The sequence below is a fragment of the Podarcis erhardii genome (assembly GCF_964252035.2).
Source record: "Podarcis erhardii genome assembly, chromosome: 2".
Classification (NCBI taxonomy): domain Eukaryota; kingdom Metazoa; phylum Chordata; class Lepidosauria; order Squamata; family Lacertidae; genus Podarcis; species Podarcis erhardii.
In genome coordinates, this window is record NC_138498.1 from 114,950,003 (window position 1) to 114,965,899 (window position 15,897).

Consider the following 15,897-nt stretch of genomic DNA (forward strand, 5'->3'; position numbering starts at 1 on the left):
AGATGTGCTCTGTGACAGGGGGCAGGCAGGTGTGGAGGACTCCCTGGTCCTGAATGGGGTAACTGTGCCCCTGAAGGACCAGGTGTGCGGCCTGGGAGTCATTCTGGACTCACAGCTGTCCATGGAGGAGCAGGTCAAATCTGTATCCAGGGCAGCTGTCTACCAGCTCCACCTGGTACGCAGGCTGAGACCCTACCTGCCCGTGGACTGTCTCGCCAGAGTGGTGCATGCTCTGGTTATCTCCCACTTCGACAACTGCAATGCGCTCTACGTGGGGCTACCTTTGAAGGTGACCCGGAAACTGCAATTAATCCAGTATGCGGCAGCTAAACTGGTGACTTGGAGTGGCTGCCAGGACCATATAACACCAGTCCTAAAGGATCTTCATTGGCTCCTAGTGCGCTTCTGAGCACAATTCAAAGTGTTGGTGCTGACCTTTAAAGCACTAAACGGCCTCAGTCCTGAAGGAGCATCTCCACCCCCATCGTTCAGCCCAGACACTGAGGTCCAGCGCTGATGGCCTTCTGCTGGTTCCCTTACTGTGAAGTTACAGGAAACCAGGCAGAAGGCCTTCTCTGTAGTCACATTCACCATCTGGAACGCCCTCCCTTCAGATGACAAGGAGATAAATCAACTATCTGACTTTTAGAAGACATCTGAAGGCAGCCCTGTTTAGGGAAGTTTTTAATGTTTGATGTTTTACTATGTGTCGATATATGCTGTGAGCCGCACAGAGTGGCTGGCCGGGGTATGAATATTACTACTACTACTACTACTACTACTACTACTACCACATCTCAAGATTGTTGCTCATGGGGAGATCTTCTGGGGGGTCCTGCTCCTCCTCTAAGGTCTGAGCAGGCCTGAATCTTGACATCGCCCCTGCCCTGGCTTATGCAGGGATAGTCAGCATGGTGGGTTTTAGACATTTTAAATGGCAACCCCCATAAGCTCTAGCTGGCATGGCCGATGCTTAAGGATGATGGGAACTGTAGTCCATAATGCCGAAAGTTAATCACTCTGGCTTCCCCAGCTATGACTGCATGAGCTCATATTGTCATTACCAGATTAGTTATGAGGAAGATGGTGTGATGCTAAATCTCTGTTCCCTTTTCTTCACCAGACACTGTGGAATCTGGACTTGAGCTGCAAAAAGGTAAATTTCAGGGTCGAATAGTGGCACAATTTCAGGAGAACTGGAATCTCTTCTCAAAAGATGAGGCCACTGCAGTTCTTCTGTCCATGCCTTATTTTCCCCCAGTTAGCACTTTCTCCACGGACGCAGGTGGCACTGTGGGTTAAACCACTTTGCTGCTTGGGCTTGCCAATTGAAAGGTCGGCAGTTCGAATCCCCGCAATGGGGTGAGCTCCCGTTGTTCGGTCCCATCTCCTGCCAACCTAGCAGTTTGAAAGCATGTCAAGTGCAAGTAGATAAATAGGTACCGCTCAGGCGGAAAGGTAAACGGCGTTTCCGTACGCTGCTCTGATTCGCCAGAAGCGGCTTAGTTATGCTGGCCACATGACCCAGAAAAAAACTGTCTGTGGAAGCTGACAAACGCCGGCTCCCTCGGCCTGTAAAGCGAGATGAGCGTTGCAACCCCAAAGACATTTGCGACTGGACTTAATCGTCAGGAGTCTCTTTACCTTTACAAGCACTTTCCACGTCTGCCTTACAGGTTTTCTGTCACTTTCAGGAAGTGATAAATTATACTTAGGTTGTTACACTCCTCTAATTCTCTTGTCAGTTAGTAGTTTCAAGTGGTTTCCTTTTATTATTTTAATTAATTAATTAATTAATTAAATTTCTATACCACCCTATACCCAAGGTCTCAGGGCAGTTCACAAAATAAAATCACAATATAAAACCACAAAATACATATAATCATACAATCTTTGAGACGGAAGGGACCCCAAGGGTTATCTAGTCCAACCCCCTGCAAAGCAGGAATCTCAGCTTAAGCATCCCTCACAGGTGGCCATCCAACATCTGCTTAAAAACCTCAAGGAAGGAGATTCCACCCCCCCTTCATGGGAGTCTGCTCCACTGCTGAACAGCTCTTACTGCCAGAACGTTTTTATGAATGTTTAGTCGGACTGTACTTTCTTGTAACTTGAAGCTATTGGTTTGAGTCCTACCCTCCAGAGCAGGAGAAAACAAGCTTGCTCCCTCATCCATGTGATAGAGCCTTAAGACATTTGAAGGTGGCAATTGTATCTCCTCTCACTCTCCTCTTTTCCAGGCTAAACACATCCAGCTCCTTCAACCGCTCCTCATAAGGCCTGGTTTCCAGACCCTTGACCATCTTGGTTGCCCTCCTCTGCACACATTCCAGCTTGTCAACATCCTTTTTAAATTGTGGCTCCCAGAGCTGGACACAGTATTCCAGGTGTGGCCTGACCAAGGCAGAATAGAGTGGGACAATTACTTCCCTTGATCTGGACATTATACTTCTGTTGGTGCAGCCTACAATAGCATTAGCCCTTTTTTGCTGCTGCATCACACTGTTCACTTATGTTAAGTTTGAGGTCCACCAAGACCCCTAGATCCTTTTCACATGTACTGCTAGTAAGCCAAGTGTCCACCATCCTATAATCAAAACAAAAACAAAAACAACCCAATAAACACCCACTCCGGCAAAACATTTATAGAAGAAGAAGAAGAAGAAGAGGAGGAGGAGGAGGAGGAGGAGGAGGAGGAGGAGGAGGAGGAAGAAGAGTTTGGATTTGATATCCCGCTTTATCACTACCCGAAGGAGTCTCAAAGCAGCTAACATTTTCCTTTCCCTTCCTCCCCCACAACAAACACTCTGTGAGGTGAGTGGGGCTGAGAGACTTCAAAGAAGTGTGACTGGCCCAAGGTCACCCAGCAGCTGCATGTGGAGGAACAGGGAATCGAACCCGGTTTACCAGATTACGAGACTACTGCTCTTAACCACTACACCACATTGGCAAAAACATTCATTTTTAACCAGGCCTTTGGTTGATCTGTTTGACATCCTATACCCTTTTAAAATGTGGCTCTTTTCTGGGGGTGTGTTATTCGGTGGCTGTTTTTATTCTGATTATATATGTGGTGATTTTTTCTGTAAACCGCCCTGAGACCTTCGGGTATAGGGAGGTATATAAATTAAACTAATAATAATAATAATAATAATAATAATAATAAAAGAGAAAAAGGGGCTAAGTGAAAGCACCTGCTGTTAATAGTTGCCCTGTGGTGTGATTGGCAAATATATGGATACCATTAGCTGAGCTGTTTGCAAAGGCCGTTTTCAGAGATTGTTCCAGAGGTTATTGCACATTATTGGACGCCGATGATTTTGTCAAAGGGAATCACTAAAAATTGGCACAGGGATGGAGGGCTGGGCTGTTTCTTCTCTCTATGACTTGCGTAGCTGTCAACCTTCCCCCTTTTCTTGTGAGGAATCCTATTCGGAATAAGGGAATTTCCATTTAAAAAAAGGGAAATGTTGACAGCTGTGATGACTTGGCTACTAACTAGAAAGATGAGTGTGAATGGAGCAAGGCGGGGGAGGGGGACAGCAATTCATTCATTAGCTTCCAAAATAGTCTGAGGCTGACGTGCTGATAGTAAACAAAAACCACAACAAATTCCAACAGCTCTCGCAGGGAGCAGCGGCGTAGCGTGGGTTATCAGCACCCGGGGCAAGGCAAGTAATTTGCGCCCCCCAACCCGGGGCAAGGCAAATAATTTGCGCCCCCTAACCCGGGGCAAGGCAAGTACAGTAATTTACTCTCCCAAGCAGCAGCAGCAGCGAGGCTTCTCTCCTTAATTGATTCCCCCTCCACACCGCGTCGTTTCCTGGCTGCTCCCCCCCCCTTCCCCTCTCTCTCCTCCTCGCTCTGCTTGCCTTGCCCTGCCCTGCCTGAGGGCACCCTGAGGAGACTCCGCTCTCCTTTTTGACCAGGCGAGGTGGGAAAAAGGGGGGAAAGTCTCTTCCCGCCCCCTCGCCAGACTCCCTGCTCCGCTCGGCTCACTACCCAGGCGGCCAGTGGAAAGAGAGACGCAATTACCTCTCCCTCCGCTTCGCCAAGCTGTCAAAGCCCGGCAGCAGCGGCAACGGCAGCAGCAGGCGCAGCCAGACCCCCGCGAGCGAGCCAGCCAGCCCGCCCGCCCGCCCGGCTTCCTCTCCTTTTTTTGCCAGCGGCAGAAGGCTTTGCTCTCCCCCTTCTGCGACCTCCTCGCCAAGCCGAGCGAGCGCGGGCTCCCTAACCAGTGGATTTTAGTAGGGGCAGAGAGCTGCTAGTGCGAGTGCGCCCCTGCCCAAGTTGCGCCCGGTGCGGCCGGCACCCCTGGCACCCCCCACGCTACGCCACTGGCAGGGAGGATGAGCATTCCACGTAAAATAAACAAATAAACAAACATTTCCACCATATCAAAGCGGCTTGGAACTCCAGCCAACTCCAAGGCAACAGGGATCCTGAGTAATCGCATCTGAATTTCCTGGAAAGGAAAACGCCCATTTGCAGACACAAGAAAGAGAAAACGAAACCAGCTCTCTCTCACACGCTCACTCTCTTCCTGACGACTCCGCCATGGCTGCTTCAGGGGGTCCCGTGAAGGATCTCTTCGAGGAAGCCACTTGCTCCATCTGCCTGGAGTATTTCACGGATCCAGTGATCATCCCGGAGTGCGGGCACAACTTCTGCCGAGCCTGCCTGACCCGGTACTGGGGGAAATCCGAAGGAGAGGCTTCCTGCCCTGAGTGCAGAAAAACAGTTCAGCAAAAGAACCTCATCCCCAATCGGTCGCTGGCAAATGTTGCAGAAAAAGCCAGAATGCGGGCAGAAACAAAGGAAAGGGTCTGTGAGAAGCACCAGGAGCCCGTGAAGCTGTTCTGCAAGGAGGAGAAAAGCCCCATCTGTGTGGTGTGTGACAGATCCAAGGAGCACCAAAGCCACAAGGTGGTTCCTCTAGAGGAGGCTTTCCAGGAGTACAAGGTGGGAAAAGGCAGTGGGTCTTTCTTGGGGGTGGAAGAGCTGCTGACAAGAGGGGCTTGCAAAAATAAAAATGTTGTAATGTATTCTCTCCACTTGCAGCCGAAAAGGAGTTTTCCAGCAAGAGATCTTGTACAGCCCGATACAACTAAACTTCTGAAGCTTTATACAATAAGCATTTATTTTTCTTTTTGAGAGATTAAAGTGCACCGCCTGAATGCAGGCTGCAGTAACTCCCCTGGGACGAAAGATTACAACATCTAGGATTAATTTAATAAAAAGGAGGGGGGAGATGTTGGAGGTGTGTTAAGTAGGGGGGGGGACAAATAGCAAACACCCCATGTTTCTCAGCTCTTGATATAGGGCAATCCCATTTCTGCCTCGTCTGGGATGAAAAAGAGAAACCTCTGCAAAAGACCCAGGGATGTGGGGCAGGGAGCAAACATACGATTCAACTTGTCTGTTAATGTGTGATGCAGCCCAACTTGGACTTTGTTTTCTTTTCAGGATCAGATCAGCAGCTGCCTAGAGGATTTGAGGAAGGAGAGAGAGAAAATTCTAGTCCTTAAAGCAAACACAGAAAAGGAAAGCCAGGACCTCCTTGTAAGAACCATTGTTACTTAAAGGTGAAAAAGTGCTATACAGATCCGTGCAGGAGGCATGTTCGCAACCCGCAGCGTTCACAACCTGCAGTGCCACGTCTGCACACGTGTGGGTTGCAATTTGGAGCTTCTGCGCATGCACAAAGAACAATTTAGCGGTTCTGTGCATGCGCGAGTGCCGAAACCTGGAAGTAACCTGTTCCAGTACTTCTGGGTTTCAGCACACCAGTAACCCCCAAAAAATGCAACCTGAAGCAACCCGAGTTATGACTGTACAACTAAAAATGTATGATTGATTTACCTATTTTGTGCTTCTGCGCATGCACGAGCGCCGAAACCCGGAAGTAACCTGTTCCAGTACTTCCGGGTTCAGCGCAGTCTGCAACCCAAAATGCGCAACTTGCAGCGTTCGCAACCCAAGGTATGACTGTAGTCTAGAATCCATATCTGGGGGGAAATGAAAATGGAATACAGAAAGAGGTTTATTCTTGAACAGCCTTATTTCCCACAGAACATGAAAGACCATTTAAAGGAAGGGGTGGGCTTGTGTTTATGAAGCTCTTTCCCTGCTGAATATTGGCGCAATCTCTCTAAAATGTCAGAAGTGGCCTTCCAGGGGAATTTGGATAACTGGCCTCTTCATTCCTGCAAGAGCAGACTAGATGCCTGATTTTGGCCCACTCTTCTCTTCTTTCAACCTCTTTGCTGCAGAAACAAACAGGTGCAGAGAGGGAAAAGATGGTGGCTGAGTTCAGGCGACTGCGCCAGTTTCTGGAAGAACAGGAGAAACGTATTCTGGCCCAGATGGCAGAAGTGGAGAAGGAGATTGCAAAGAAAAGGGAGGAACAGCTGGCCAGACTCTCCAGAGAACTCTCCTCTTTTGAACACACCATCCGGGAGATGGAGAAGAAGCTTCAGGAACCAGCGAGTGAACTCCTGCAGGTCAGGCCTCATCCTGATGCGAGAGGGTGCGAGTGTGATGCTTCATAGTACAAGCAGGAGGATAACATGTCTTAGCCCCCACCCCCCAAAAAGCTGCTGCAAGGAAAAGAATTGGTACATGATGGGTGAAAGGTCTGGGGTCACAAAAGGGGATCTGCTAGATCAAACCACAGGTCCCTTCACTCTAGTATCGTGTTCTCACACTGGCCAACCAGAGGTCTCTGGGAAGCTTTAAAAACCAGTAGCTCTCTGCCCACCTCTCTTTCCCAGTAAGTGCTCGTCAGCTGCTTAGTATTGATAACTGGGGTCATCCGGAGGTTTGGCACACGTTGTCAGCAATATGCTGGTGACTCTCCTTTACATCTGCAGGTGAGGCAGCGGAAGTGCTGGACCAGTGTCTTGTCTCTCTAGCAGACTGGATGAGAGCCAACAAATTGAAAGGCAATCCAGATAAGACTGAGGAACTATTAGTGGGTGGATCCCTAGACCGGATGGGTGGGAGATGGCCTGCTCTTGATGGGGTTACACTTATAATAATAATAATAATAATAATTTATTATTTGTACCCCGCCCATCTGGCTGGGTTTCCCCAGCCACTCTGGGCGGCTTCCAACAGAGATGAAAATACAATAAAATGTCACATATTAAAAACTTCCCTGAACAGGGCTGCCTTCAGATGTCTTCTGAATGTCAGGTAGTTGTTTATCGCTTTGACATCTGATGGGAGGGCATTCCACAGGGCGGGCGCCACTACCGAGAAGGCCCTCTGCCTGGTTCCCTGTAACTTAGCCTCTCGCAGTGAGGGAACCGCCAGAAGGCCCTCGGAGCTGGACCTCAGTGTCCGGGCAGAACGATGGGGGAGGAGACGCTCCTTCAGATATACTGGACCGAGGCCATTTAGGGCTTTAAAGGTCAGCACCAACACTTTGAATTGTGCTCGGAAACGTACTGGGAGCCAATGTAGGTCTTTCAAGACCGGTGTTATATGGTCTCGGCGGCCGCTCCCAGTCACCAGTCTAGCTGCCGCATTCTGGATTAGTTGTAGTTTCCGGGTCACCTTCAAAGGTAGCCCCACGTAGAGCGCATTGCAGTAGTCCAAGCGGGAGATAACCAGAGCATGTACCACTCTGGCGAGACAGTCTGCAGGCAGATAGGGTCTCAGCCTACGTACCAGATGGAGCTGGTAAACAGCTGCCCTGGATACAGATTTGACCTGTGCCTCCATGGACAGCTGTGAGTCCAAAATGACTCCCAGGCTGCGCACCTGGTCCTTCAGGGGCACAGTTACCCCATTCAGGACCAGGGAATCCTCCACACCTGCCCGCCTCCTGTCCCCCAAAAACAGTACTTCTGTCTTGTCAGGATTCAACCTCAATCTGTTAGCCGCCATCCATCCTCCAACCGCTTCCAGACACTCACACAGGACCTTCACCGCCTTCACTGGTTCTGATTTAAAAGAGAGGTAGAGCTGGGTATCATCTGCATACTGATGAACACCCAGCCCAAACCTCCTGATGATCCCTCCCAGCGGCTGCATGTAGATGTTGAAAAGCATGGGGGAGAGGACAGAACCCTGAGGCACCCCACAAGTGAGAGCCCAGGGGTCTGAACACTCATCCCCCACCACCACTTTCTGAACACGGCCCAGGAGGAAGGAGCGGAACCACTGTATGACAGTGCCCCCAGCTCCCAGCCCCTCAAGACGGTCCAGAAGGATGTCATGGTCGATGGTATCAAACGCCGCTGAGAGATCCAGCAGAACTAGGAAACAGCTCTCACCTTTGTCCCTAGCCCGCCGGAGATCATCAACCAGTGCGACCAAGGCAGTTTCAGTCCCATGATGAGGCCTGAATCCCGACTGGAAGGGATCCAAATGGTCCGCTTCTTCCAGGCGTGCCTGGAGTTGTTCAGCAACCACTCGCTCAATCACCTTGCCCAAGAATGGAAGGTTTGAGACTGGGCGATAATTGGCCATCGTGGCCGCATCTAAAGATGGTTTTTTAAGAAGCGGTTTAATAACTGCCTCTTTCAGCGGGTCTGGGAAGGCTCCCTCACGGAGGGAAGCATTCACCACCCCACGAAGCCCATCGCCCAGTCCTTCCCGGCTAGCTTTTATAAGCCAGGATGGGCAAGGATCCAGGAGACAGGTGGTTGGCTTCACTCGTCCAAGCAGCCTGTCCACATCCTCGGAGGTAACAGATTGGAATTGATCCCACACAACTTGACCAGACAGGGCTCTAGCACTCTCCCGCCCCGGCCCTGCTCCCACGGTGGAGTCTACTTCTTCCCGAATCTGAGCGATTTTATCTGCAAAAAAATTTGCAAAATCATTGCAGGAGAACATGTGGCCCGTACTGGGCCCCGATGTTACAGGTGGTTCCGCTAAATTGTGAACCACCTGAAAGAGTCTCCTGCTGCTGTTTTCTGCAGATGCAATAGAGGCGGTGAAGAAAGTCTTCTTCGCCGTCGCTATCGCCACTTGGTAGGCTCGACGTTGAGCTCTAACCTGTGTCCGGTCAGATTCAGAATGAGTTATCCGCCACCGGCGCTCTAGCCGTCTCAACGATTGTTTCATTGCCCTCAGATCCGTGGAAAACCACGGGGCTCTCCGGGCTCCATGCAATCGGAGAGGGCGCTTCGGAGCCAAACAGTCAATAGCCCTGGATAACTCCACATTCCAGCGGGCCACCAGGGAATCGGCTGAAAGGCCATCAACATGGGATAAAGCATCCCCTACCACTCTCTGGAAACCATTTGGATCCATTAAGTGGCGGGGGCGGACCATCCGAATCGGTCCCACCTCCCTGCAGAGGGGATGGGTCACAGAGAAGTCCAGTTGCACCAGGAAGTGATCTGACCATGGCACTTCTTTCGTTTCACTTTTACTTAGTGTCAGATCACCAACATCCGTAGAGGTAAACACCAGGTCCAAGGCATGTCCGCGGCTATGGGTTGGGCCAGACTTATTCAGGGACAGCCCCATGGAGGCCATGCTTTCCACGAAGTCCCGAGCGGCCCCTTGTAAGGTCGTGTCGGCATGGATGTTAAAATCCCCTAGGACAACCAAGCTAGGTGTCTCCAGGAGAACATCCGCCACGACCTGAAGCAGCTCGGGCAGGGAATCCTTGGTGCAGCGGGGAGGTCGGTACACCAAAAGGAATCCTGTACTGCCCCTATTGCCCAACTTCCAGAACATGCACTCAGAAAACTGGGTCTTCCCAATAGGACGCCTGGTGCAAACTAATGACTTCCTAAAAATCACTGCAACCCCCCCTCCCCGCCCACATGACCTGGGTTGCTGTGCGTAAGAGAAACCTGGTGGACAAGCAGCGGCAAGGACAGGCCCATCTGCTTCATCCAACCAAGTCTCTGTTACACATACCAGGTCAAGTCCTCCATCCATGATCAAGTCATGGATGGCAGTGGTCTTATGAATCATTGACCTGGCATTGCAGAGCAACACTTTCAGGTCATGGGGGTATCCCTTGCTGATTCTAGTATTCATCCGGTCAGGACCAGACCCGGAGGCAGGGATAGTCCTCAGACAACGACTAAACCTGCCTCCTCTGTAATGACCTGGTCTGGTCTTAGCGTAACTCCTCCTCTGAAGGAGTAGGTACATAGCTTGGGGGTTGTAGATGGGGCTGCGCCTGAATACAGTTTGGATTATTTGGTTGCTCTTGTTTTTGTAATAATAATAATAATACCTTTAAAGCCCTATATGGCCTAGGACCCTCATACCTACGGGACCGCCTCTCCTGGTATGCCCCACAGAGGAACTTACGGTCTTCAAACAAAAACATCTTGGAGGTCCCAGGCCACAGAGAGGTTAGGGTGGCCTCAACTAGAGCCAGGGTTTTTTTGGCTGTGGCTCCAATCTGGTGGAACGCTCTGTCACAAGAGACTAGGGCCCTGCAGGACTTGACATCTTTCCGTGGGGCCTGCAAGACAGAGCTGTTCCACCAGGCCTTTGGCCAAGGCACAGTCTGGCCCCCTCCTTTGGTAATCCTCACAGAACTCTAGCCCAATGGTTGCAATTAATCTGATTTGAACTGATTTTATAATGAAATGATTTTAGAATGTTGTATCATTTTACTGTTGTTAGCCGCTCTGAGCCCGGCTTCGGCTGGGGAGGGCGGGCTATAAATAAAATGTTAATAATAATAATAATAATAATAATAATAATAATAATAATAATAATAATGTATTTATTTATACCCCACCCATCTGGCTGGGCTTCCCCAGCCACTCTGTGCGGCTTCCAACAGAATATTAAAATACAATAGTCTATTAAACATTAAAAGCTTCCCTAAACAGGGCTGCCTTCAGATGTCTTCTAAAAGTCTGGTAGTTGTTTTTCTCTTTGACATCTGGTGGGAGGGTATTCCATAGGGCGGGTGCCACTACAGAGAAGGCCCTCTGCCTGGTTCCCTGTAACTTGGCTTCTCACAGCGAGGGAACTACTAGAAGGCCCTCAGCACTAGACCTCAGTGTTTGGGCAGAACGATGGGGGTGGAGATGCTCCTTCAGGTATACTAGACCGAGGCAGTTTAAGGCTTTAAAGGTCAGCACCAACACTTTGAATTGTGCTCGGAAACGTACTGGGAGCCAGTGTAGGTCTTCCAAGACAGGTGTTATGTGGTCTCAGCAGCCGCTCCTAGTCACCAGTCTAGCTGCCGCATTCTAGATTAGTTGTAGTTTCCGGGTCACCTTCAAAGGTAGCCCCACATAGAGCGCATTGCAGTAGTCCAAGCGGGAGATAACCAGAGCATGCACCACTCTGGTGAGACAGTCCATGGACAGATAGGGTCTCAGCCTGCGTACCAGATGGAACTGGTAGGCAGCTGCCCTGGACACAGAATTGACCTGCGCCTCCATGGACAGCTGTGAGTCCAGAATGACTCCCAGGCTGCGCACCTGGTCCTTCAGGGGCACAGTTAACCCATTCAGGACCAGGGAGTCCTCCACACCCACCCGCCTCCTGTCCCCCCTAAACAGGATTTCTGTCTTGTCAGGATTCAACCTCAATCTGTTAGCCGCCATCCATCCTCCAACCGCCTGCACACAGGACCTTCACCGCCTTCACTGGTTCTGATTTGAAAGAGAGTTAGAACTGGGTATCATCTGCATACTGATGAACACCCAGCCCAAACCCCCTGATGATCTCTCCCAGCGGCTATATGTAGATGTTGAAAACCATGGGGGAGAGGACAGAACCCTGAGGCACCCCACAAGTGAGAGCCCAGGGGTCTGAACACTCATCCCCCACCACCACTTTCAGGACACGGCTCAGGAGGAAGGAGCGGAATCACTGTATAACAGGACCCCCACCTCCCAGCCCCTCTTATTATGAATTTTATGTTTTTATATAGTGATTTTATCTTGTCAACCGCCCAGAGGCCTGCGATTAAAGGGTGGTATACAAAATTGATAATAACAACAAACTGATCACAGTGCTCTGTGCAAAACTGACTCCACTGAAATCTTTCTTTCTTTCTTTCTTTCTTTCTTTCTTTCTTTCTTTCTTTCTTTCTTTCTTTCCCTTCCTCCAGGATATTGGAAGCTTCTTGCAAAGGTAAGTGATGAAAAACCCCTGCCTTATTCTGATGCTAGGAACATTCTTTAACAGGTGATAAACTCACAGTCCACTCCCTCCTTCCAGAGATAGTTTAGGACACCATCGTCATTCACAAAATGACAGACAAAAATAGGGACACGTTTTCGTCGTCATTTGTATCTATTGGTCTCATGTACAACCATGGGAAAGAAGCCGTTCCTCATTCCTCTCCATTGCATATTTCTGAAGGCTCTTCTCTGTGATGGATTCATTTACTCTGCAATTGATACTCAAAGGGGAGACATTCCAAAGGGGCTTGTAAATATCTTCACTATAAGTTTTTCTTAAATATCCAGTGTATTCCAAGCTCCTGCAGTTTCTTCCGCAGACATAAGAACATGAAATAGGGCCCTCCTGGATCAGGCCGGTGGGCCATCATGGCCAGCATCCTGTTTTCACAGTGCCTAACCAGATGCCAGGATCTGAGCCCCAGAGGACACTCCCTTCCTGTGGTTTCAGCAGAGGCCCCACTGCCTTTGACCCAGCCATCGTGAAGAGTAGCCGCTGAGAGCCTTGTCTCCCAGACATATTCAAACACTCATGAATTTTGAAAATCTTCCATGTTTAGAAAATGCTGCTTTAATTTATTTTCTTTTTAAAAAATAATTTGCATATATCAGCTTCTTTACCTTCAATCTCATATTCATATATTAGCTTCAACATGTTTTGGAAGCAGTTGTGTGTCGCTTTTCCTTCAGCTTGTTAGGAGATCGCTAAATGCTCCCAAGCCATCATGCCTTTATCAGCAGGATGAGACACCTGTCTTGTCAGAAAGCTACTTTCACTGGACGGCTGGTGGTCTGACTTTGTTCTTCTCCTCCCAGGTCTCAGGCAAAGCAGAAATTTAAGGACCCCCCTGAGGCTTTTCCTCTTGCCCTGAAGTGGAGGATCTGGGACTTCTGTGATATGAATCCCTTCCTGGAAGCTGTCATGAAGAAATTCAGAGGTAGTAAAGAAGGGCTGAAATATTTTATACTGGATGTTTAGAAGTGTTCATGACAGGCTCCAGGTCATACGGAATATTAGCCATGCCAGCAAAATGGAAGGTTTATTTATTTATTCTCTTTCAATATCTAGTGGCCATACTTTCATATGCAGAAGTCGCAACTTATGCTGCTTTTACTTCTGCAATTACAGCTTTACGCGGAACGCTAAATAGGCGTCCGAGGCTGATTGTAAATCTTCAGCTAATTACGACTTGTGTGCTGTGTTATCAAGATGGCAGCCTGGGCTCCTGACATCTCCTGAAGGTTGTTGCTGATGGGGAGATCTTCTGGGGGTCCTGTTCCTCTTCTAAGGTCTGAGCAGGCCTGAATCTTGACATTGCCCTGCTTAAGCAGGGATAGTCAGCATGGCGGATTTCGGATAGTTTTAAATTACAATCTCATGAGTTCGTATTGTCGTTACTAGATTAGTAATCAAGACAATGGCATGATGCTAAAACTCTGTTCCCTTTTCTCTTCCAGACACTATGGAATATGGACTTGAGCTGCGAAAAGGTAAATTTCAGGTTTTAAAGGAGGCACAATTTCAGGAGTGATGGAATCTGCTTCTCAAAAAATCAGGCTACTGTGGATCTCCCATCTGTCACCACCCAGTCCCCGTTTCCACTTTCCATGTCTCCTATGCAGGTTTTTGTCACTTTCAGGAAGTGATAAATTGTACCTAGGGTGTTATAGTCCTCCAGTTTTCTTGTCAGTGAGAAATGTTGGTGCTTTGCTGGCACCAGTCGTCCTCCGGACATCCAGGCGCAACATACATCCGAAAATGCATGCACGTAGTCATTAGCAGAGTTAGCCTAAGCTAAGACCAGGGCAATGTAGCATCAGGGTTTAGTGATTTATTTACAAGATCAAAACAAAGAACAGAACCATTATGGTGCGTCTTTTCTCCGAGAGAGAGCAACAAACAGACAGGAAACAAAGGACAGAATTAGGAAGTCATAGGACTATCTTCCGTTTCTCATGCTTCCAAAGAATGGAATGTCAACACACAGAGCATGTGGTCTAGTAGTCACACACACACTGCAGCATGGGAGAGAATGAAACCACTGACACAAAGAGGTTTCCTTTTGAAGGATATCATTGGAGGTTTATGGCATTTCATCCTTTTTGAGGTTTTTTATTTGCCACTATCAGACAGAGCTTAAACATTCACAACAGGCAAGTCCACAGTTTGGCATCAGAGAGAGGCAGCCAGGACCACCGGCATGCTGTCACCTGACAGAGCCCAAACTCCACTCCCTCTGTCTCCTCCTCTGCCATACACTCAAACGTTAGTTTTTATTGTTGACAGACTCCTAATAACATTGTCTTTAGCTAGGACTTTCCCCCCCCCCTTGTGTGGTGGGGGGGACATTTCTCCAGTCACCTTCTAGTTTTTCTTTGTTATTTAGCCAGAAATCTCTGTAACAACAATAACCTGGCAACTTTTCTAAGCCTCTTTTTATATGAGGAACAGAGATAAGAAAGATGAGTCATATCAATCTGGTCTGGGGAGCTAAGATGGGGTCTCTGTATTGAAGGTTACGGGTGGGAATGGCACTTCCTAGGTGTTACTGGGTTTGGCTATAATTTGTTGTTGTTTAGTCATGTCTGACTCTTTGTGACCCCCCTGGACCAGAGCATGCCAGGCATTCCTGTCTTCCAATGCCTCCCGCAGCTTGGTCAAACTCGTGTTCATAGCTTCGAGAACACTGTCCAACCATCTCGTCCTCTGTGGTCCCGTTCTCCTTGTGCCCTCTATCTTTCCCAACATCAGGGTCTTTTCCAGGGAGTCTTCTCTTCTCATGAGGTGGCCAAAGTATTGGAGCCTCAGCTTCAGGATCTGTCCTTCCAGTGAGCACTCAGGGCTGATTTCCTTCAGAATGGATAGGTTTGATCTTCTTGCAGTCCATGGGTCTCTCAAAAGTCTCCTCCAACACCATAATTCAAAAGCATCAATTCTTTGGCGATCAGCCTTCTTTATGGTCCAGCTCTCACTTCCATACAACACTACTGGAAGAACCATAGCTTTAACAATATGGACCTTTGTTGGCAAGGTGATGTCTCAAGGTGAAGGCGTCTTTTAATTTCGTGGCTGCTGACACCATCTGCAGTGATCATGGAGCCCAAGAAAGTAAAATCTCTCACTGCCTCAATTTCTTTCCCTTCTATTTTCCAGGAGGTGATGGGACAAATGGCCATGATCTTCATTTTTTTGATGTTGCGCTTCAGACCATATTTTGCGCTCTCCTCTTTCACCCTCATTAAAAGGTTATTTCATTCCTCCTCACTTTCTGCCATCAAGGTTGTGTCATCTGCATATCTGAGGTTGTTGATATTTCTTCCGGCAATCTTAATTCTGGTTTGGGATTCATCCAGCCCAGTCTTTCGCATAATGAATTCTGCATATAAGTTAAATAAGCAGAGAGACAAAATACAGCCTTGTCGCACTCCTTTCCCAATTTTGAACCAGTCAGTTGTTCCATATCCAGTTCTAACTGTAGCTTCTTGTCCCACATAGAGATTTCTCAGGAGACAGATGAGGTGATCAGGCCCTCCCATTTCTTTTAAGAACTTGCCATAGTTTGCTGTGGTTGACAACAGTCAAATGCTTTTGCATAGTCAATGAAGCAGAAGTAGATGTCTTTCTGGAACTTTCTAGCTTTCTCCATAATCCAGCGCATGTTTGCAATTTGGTCTCTGGTTCCTCTGCCTCTTCTAAATCCAGCTTGCACTTCTGGGAGTTCTCGGTCCACATACTGCTTGAGCCTTCCTTGTAGAATTTTAAGCATAA

At 48.6% G+C, this 15,897-nt stretch overlaps 1 protein-coding gene across 1 annotated transcript in view; it reads left to right on the forward strand.

The window, feature by feature from the left end:
- The first annotated feature begins 4,343 nt into the window (after nucleotides 1–4,343).
- The window catches only part of LOC309336316 (uncharacterized protein), a 100,797-nt gene continuing 89,243 nt past the window's right edge, over nucleotides 4,344–15,897 (forward strand). Inside the window, exons 1-6 of the mRNA XM_081851938.1 lie at nucleotides 4,344–4,962; nucleotides 5,467–5,562; nucleotides 6,273–6,503; nucleotides 12,056–12,078; nucleotides 12,945–13,066; nucleotides 13,587–13,619. Coding sequence (XP_081708064.1) covers nucleotides 4,558–4,962; nucleotides 5,467–5,562; nucleotides 6,273–6,503; nucleotides 12,056–12,078; nucleotides 12,945–13,066; nucleotides 13,587–13,619 — 910 coding nt within the window. The 5' untranslated portion in view covers nucleotides 4,344–4,557. The remainder of the gene's footprint in view (nucleotides 4,963–5,466; nucleotides 5,563–6,272; nucleotides 6,504–12,055; nucleotides 12,079–12,944; nucleotides 13,067–13,586; nucleotides 13,620–15,897) is intronic.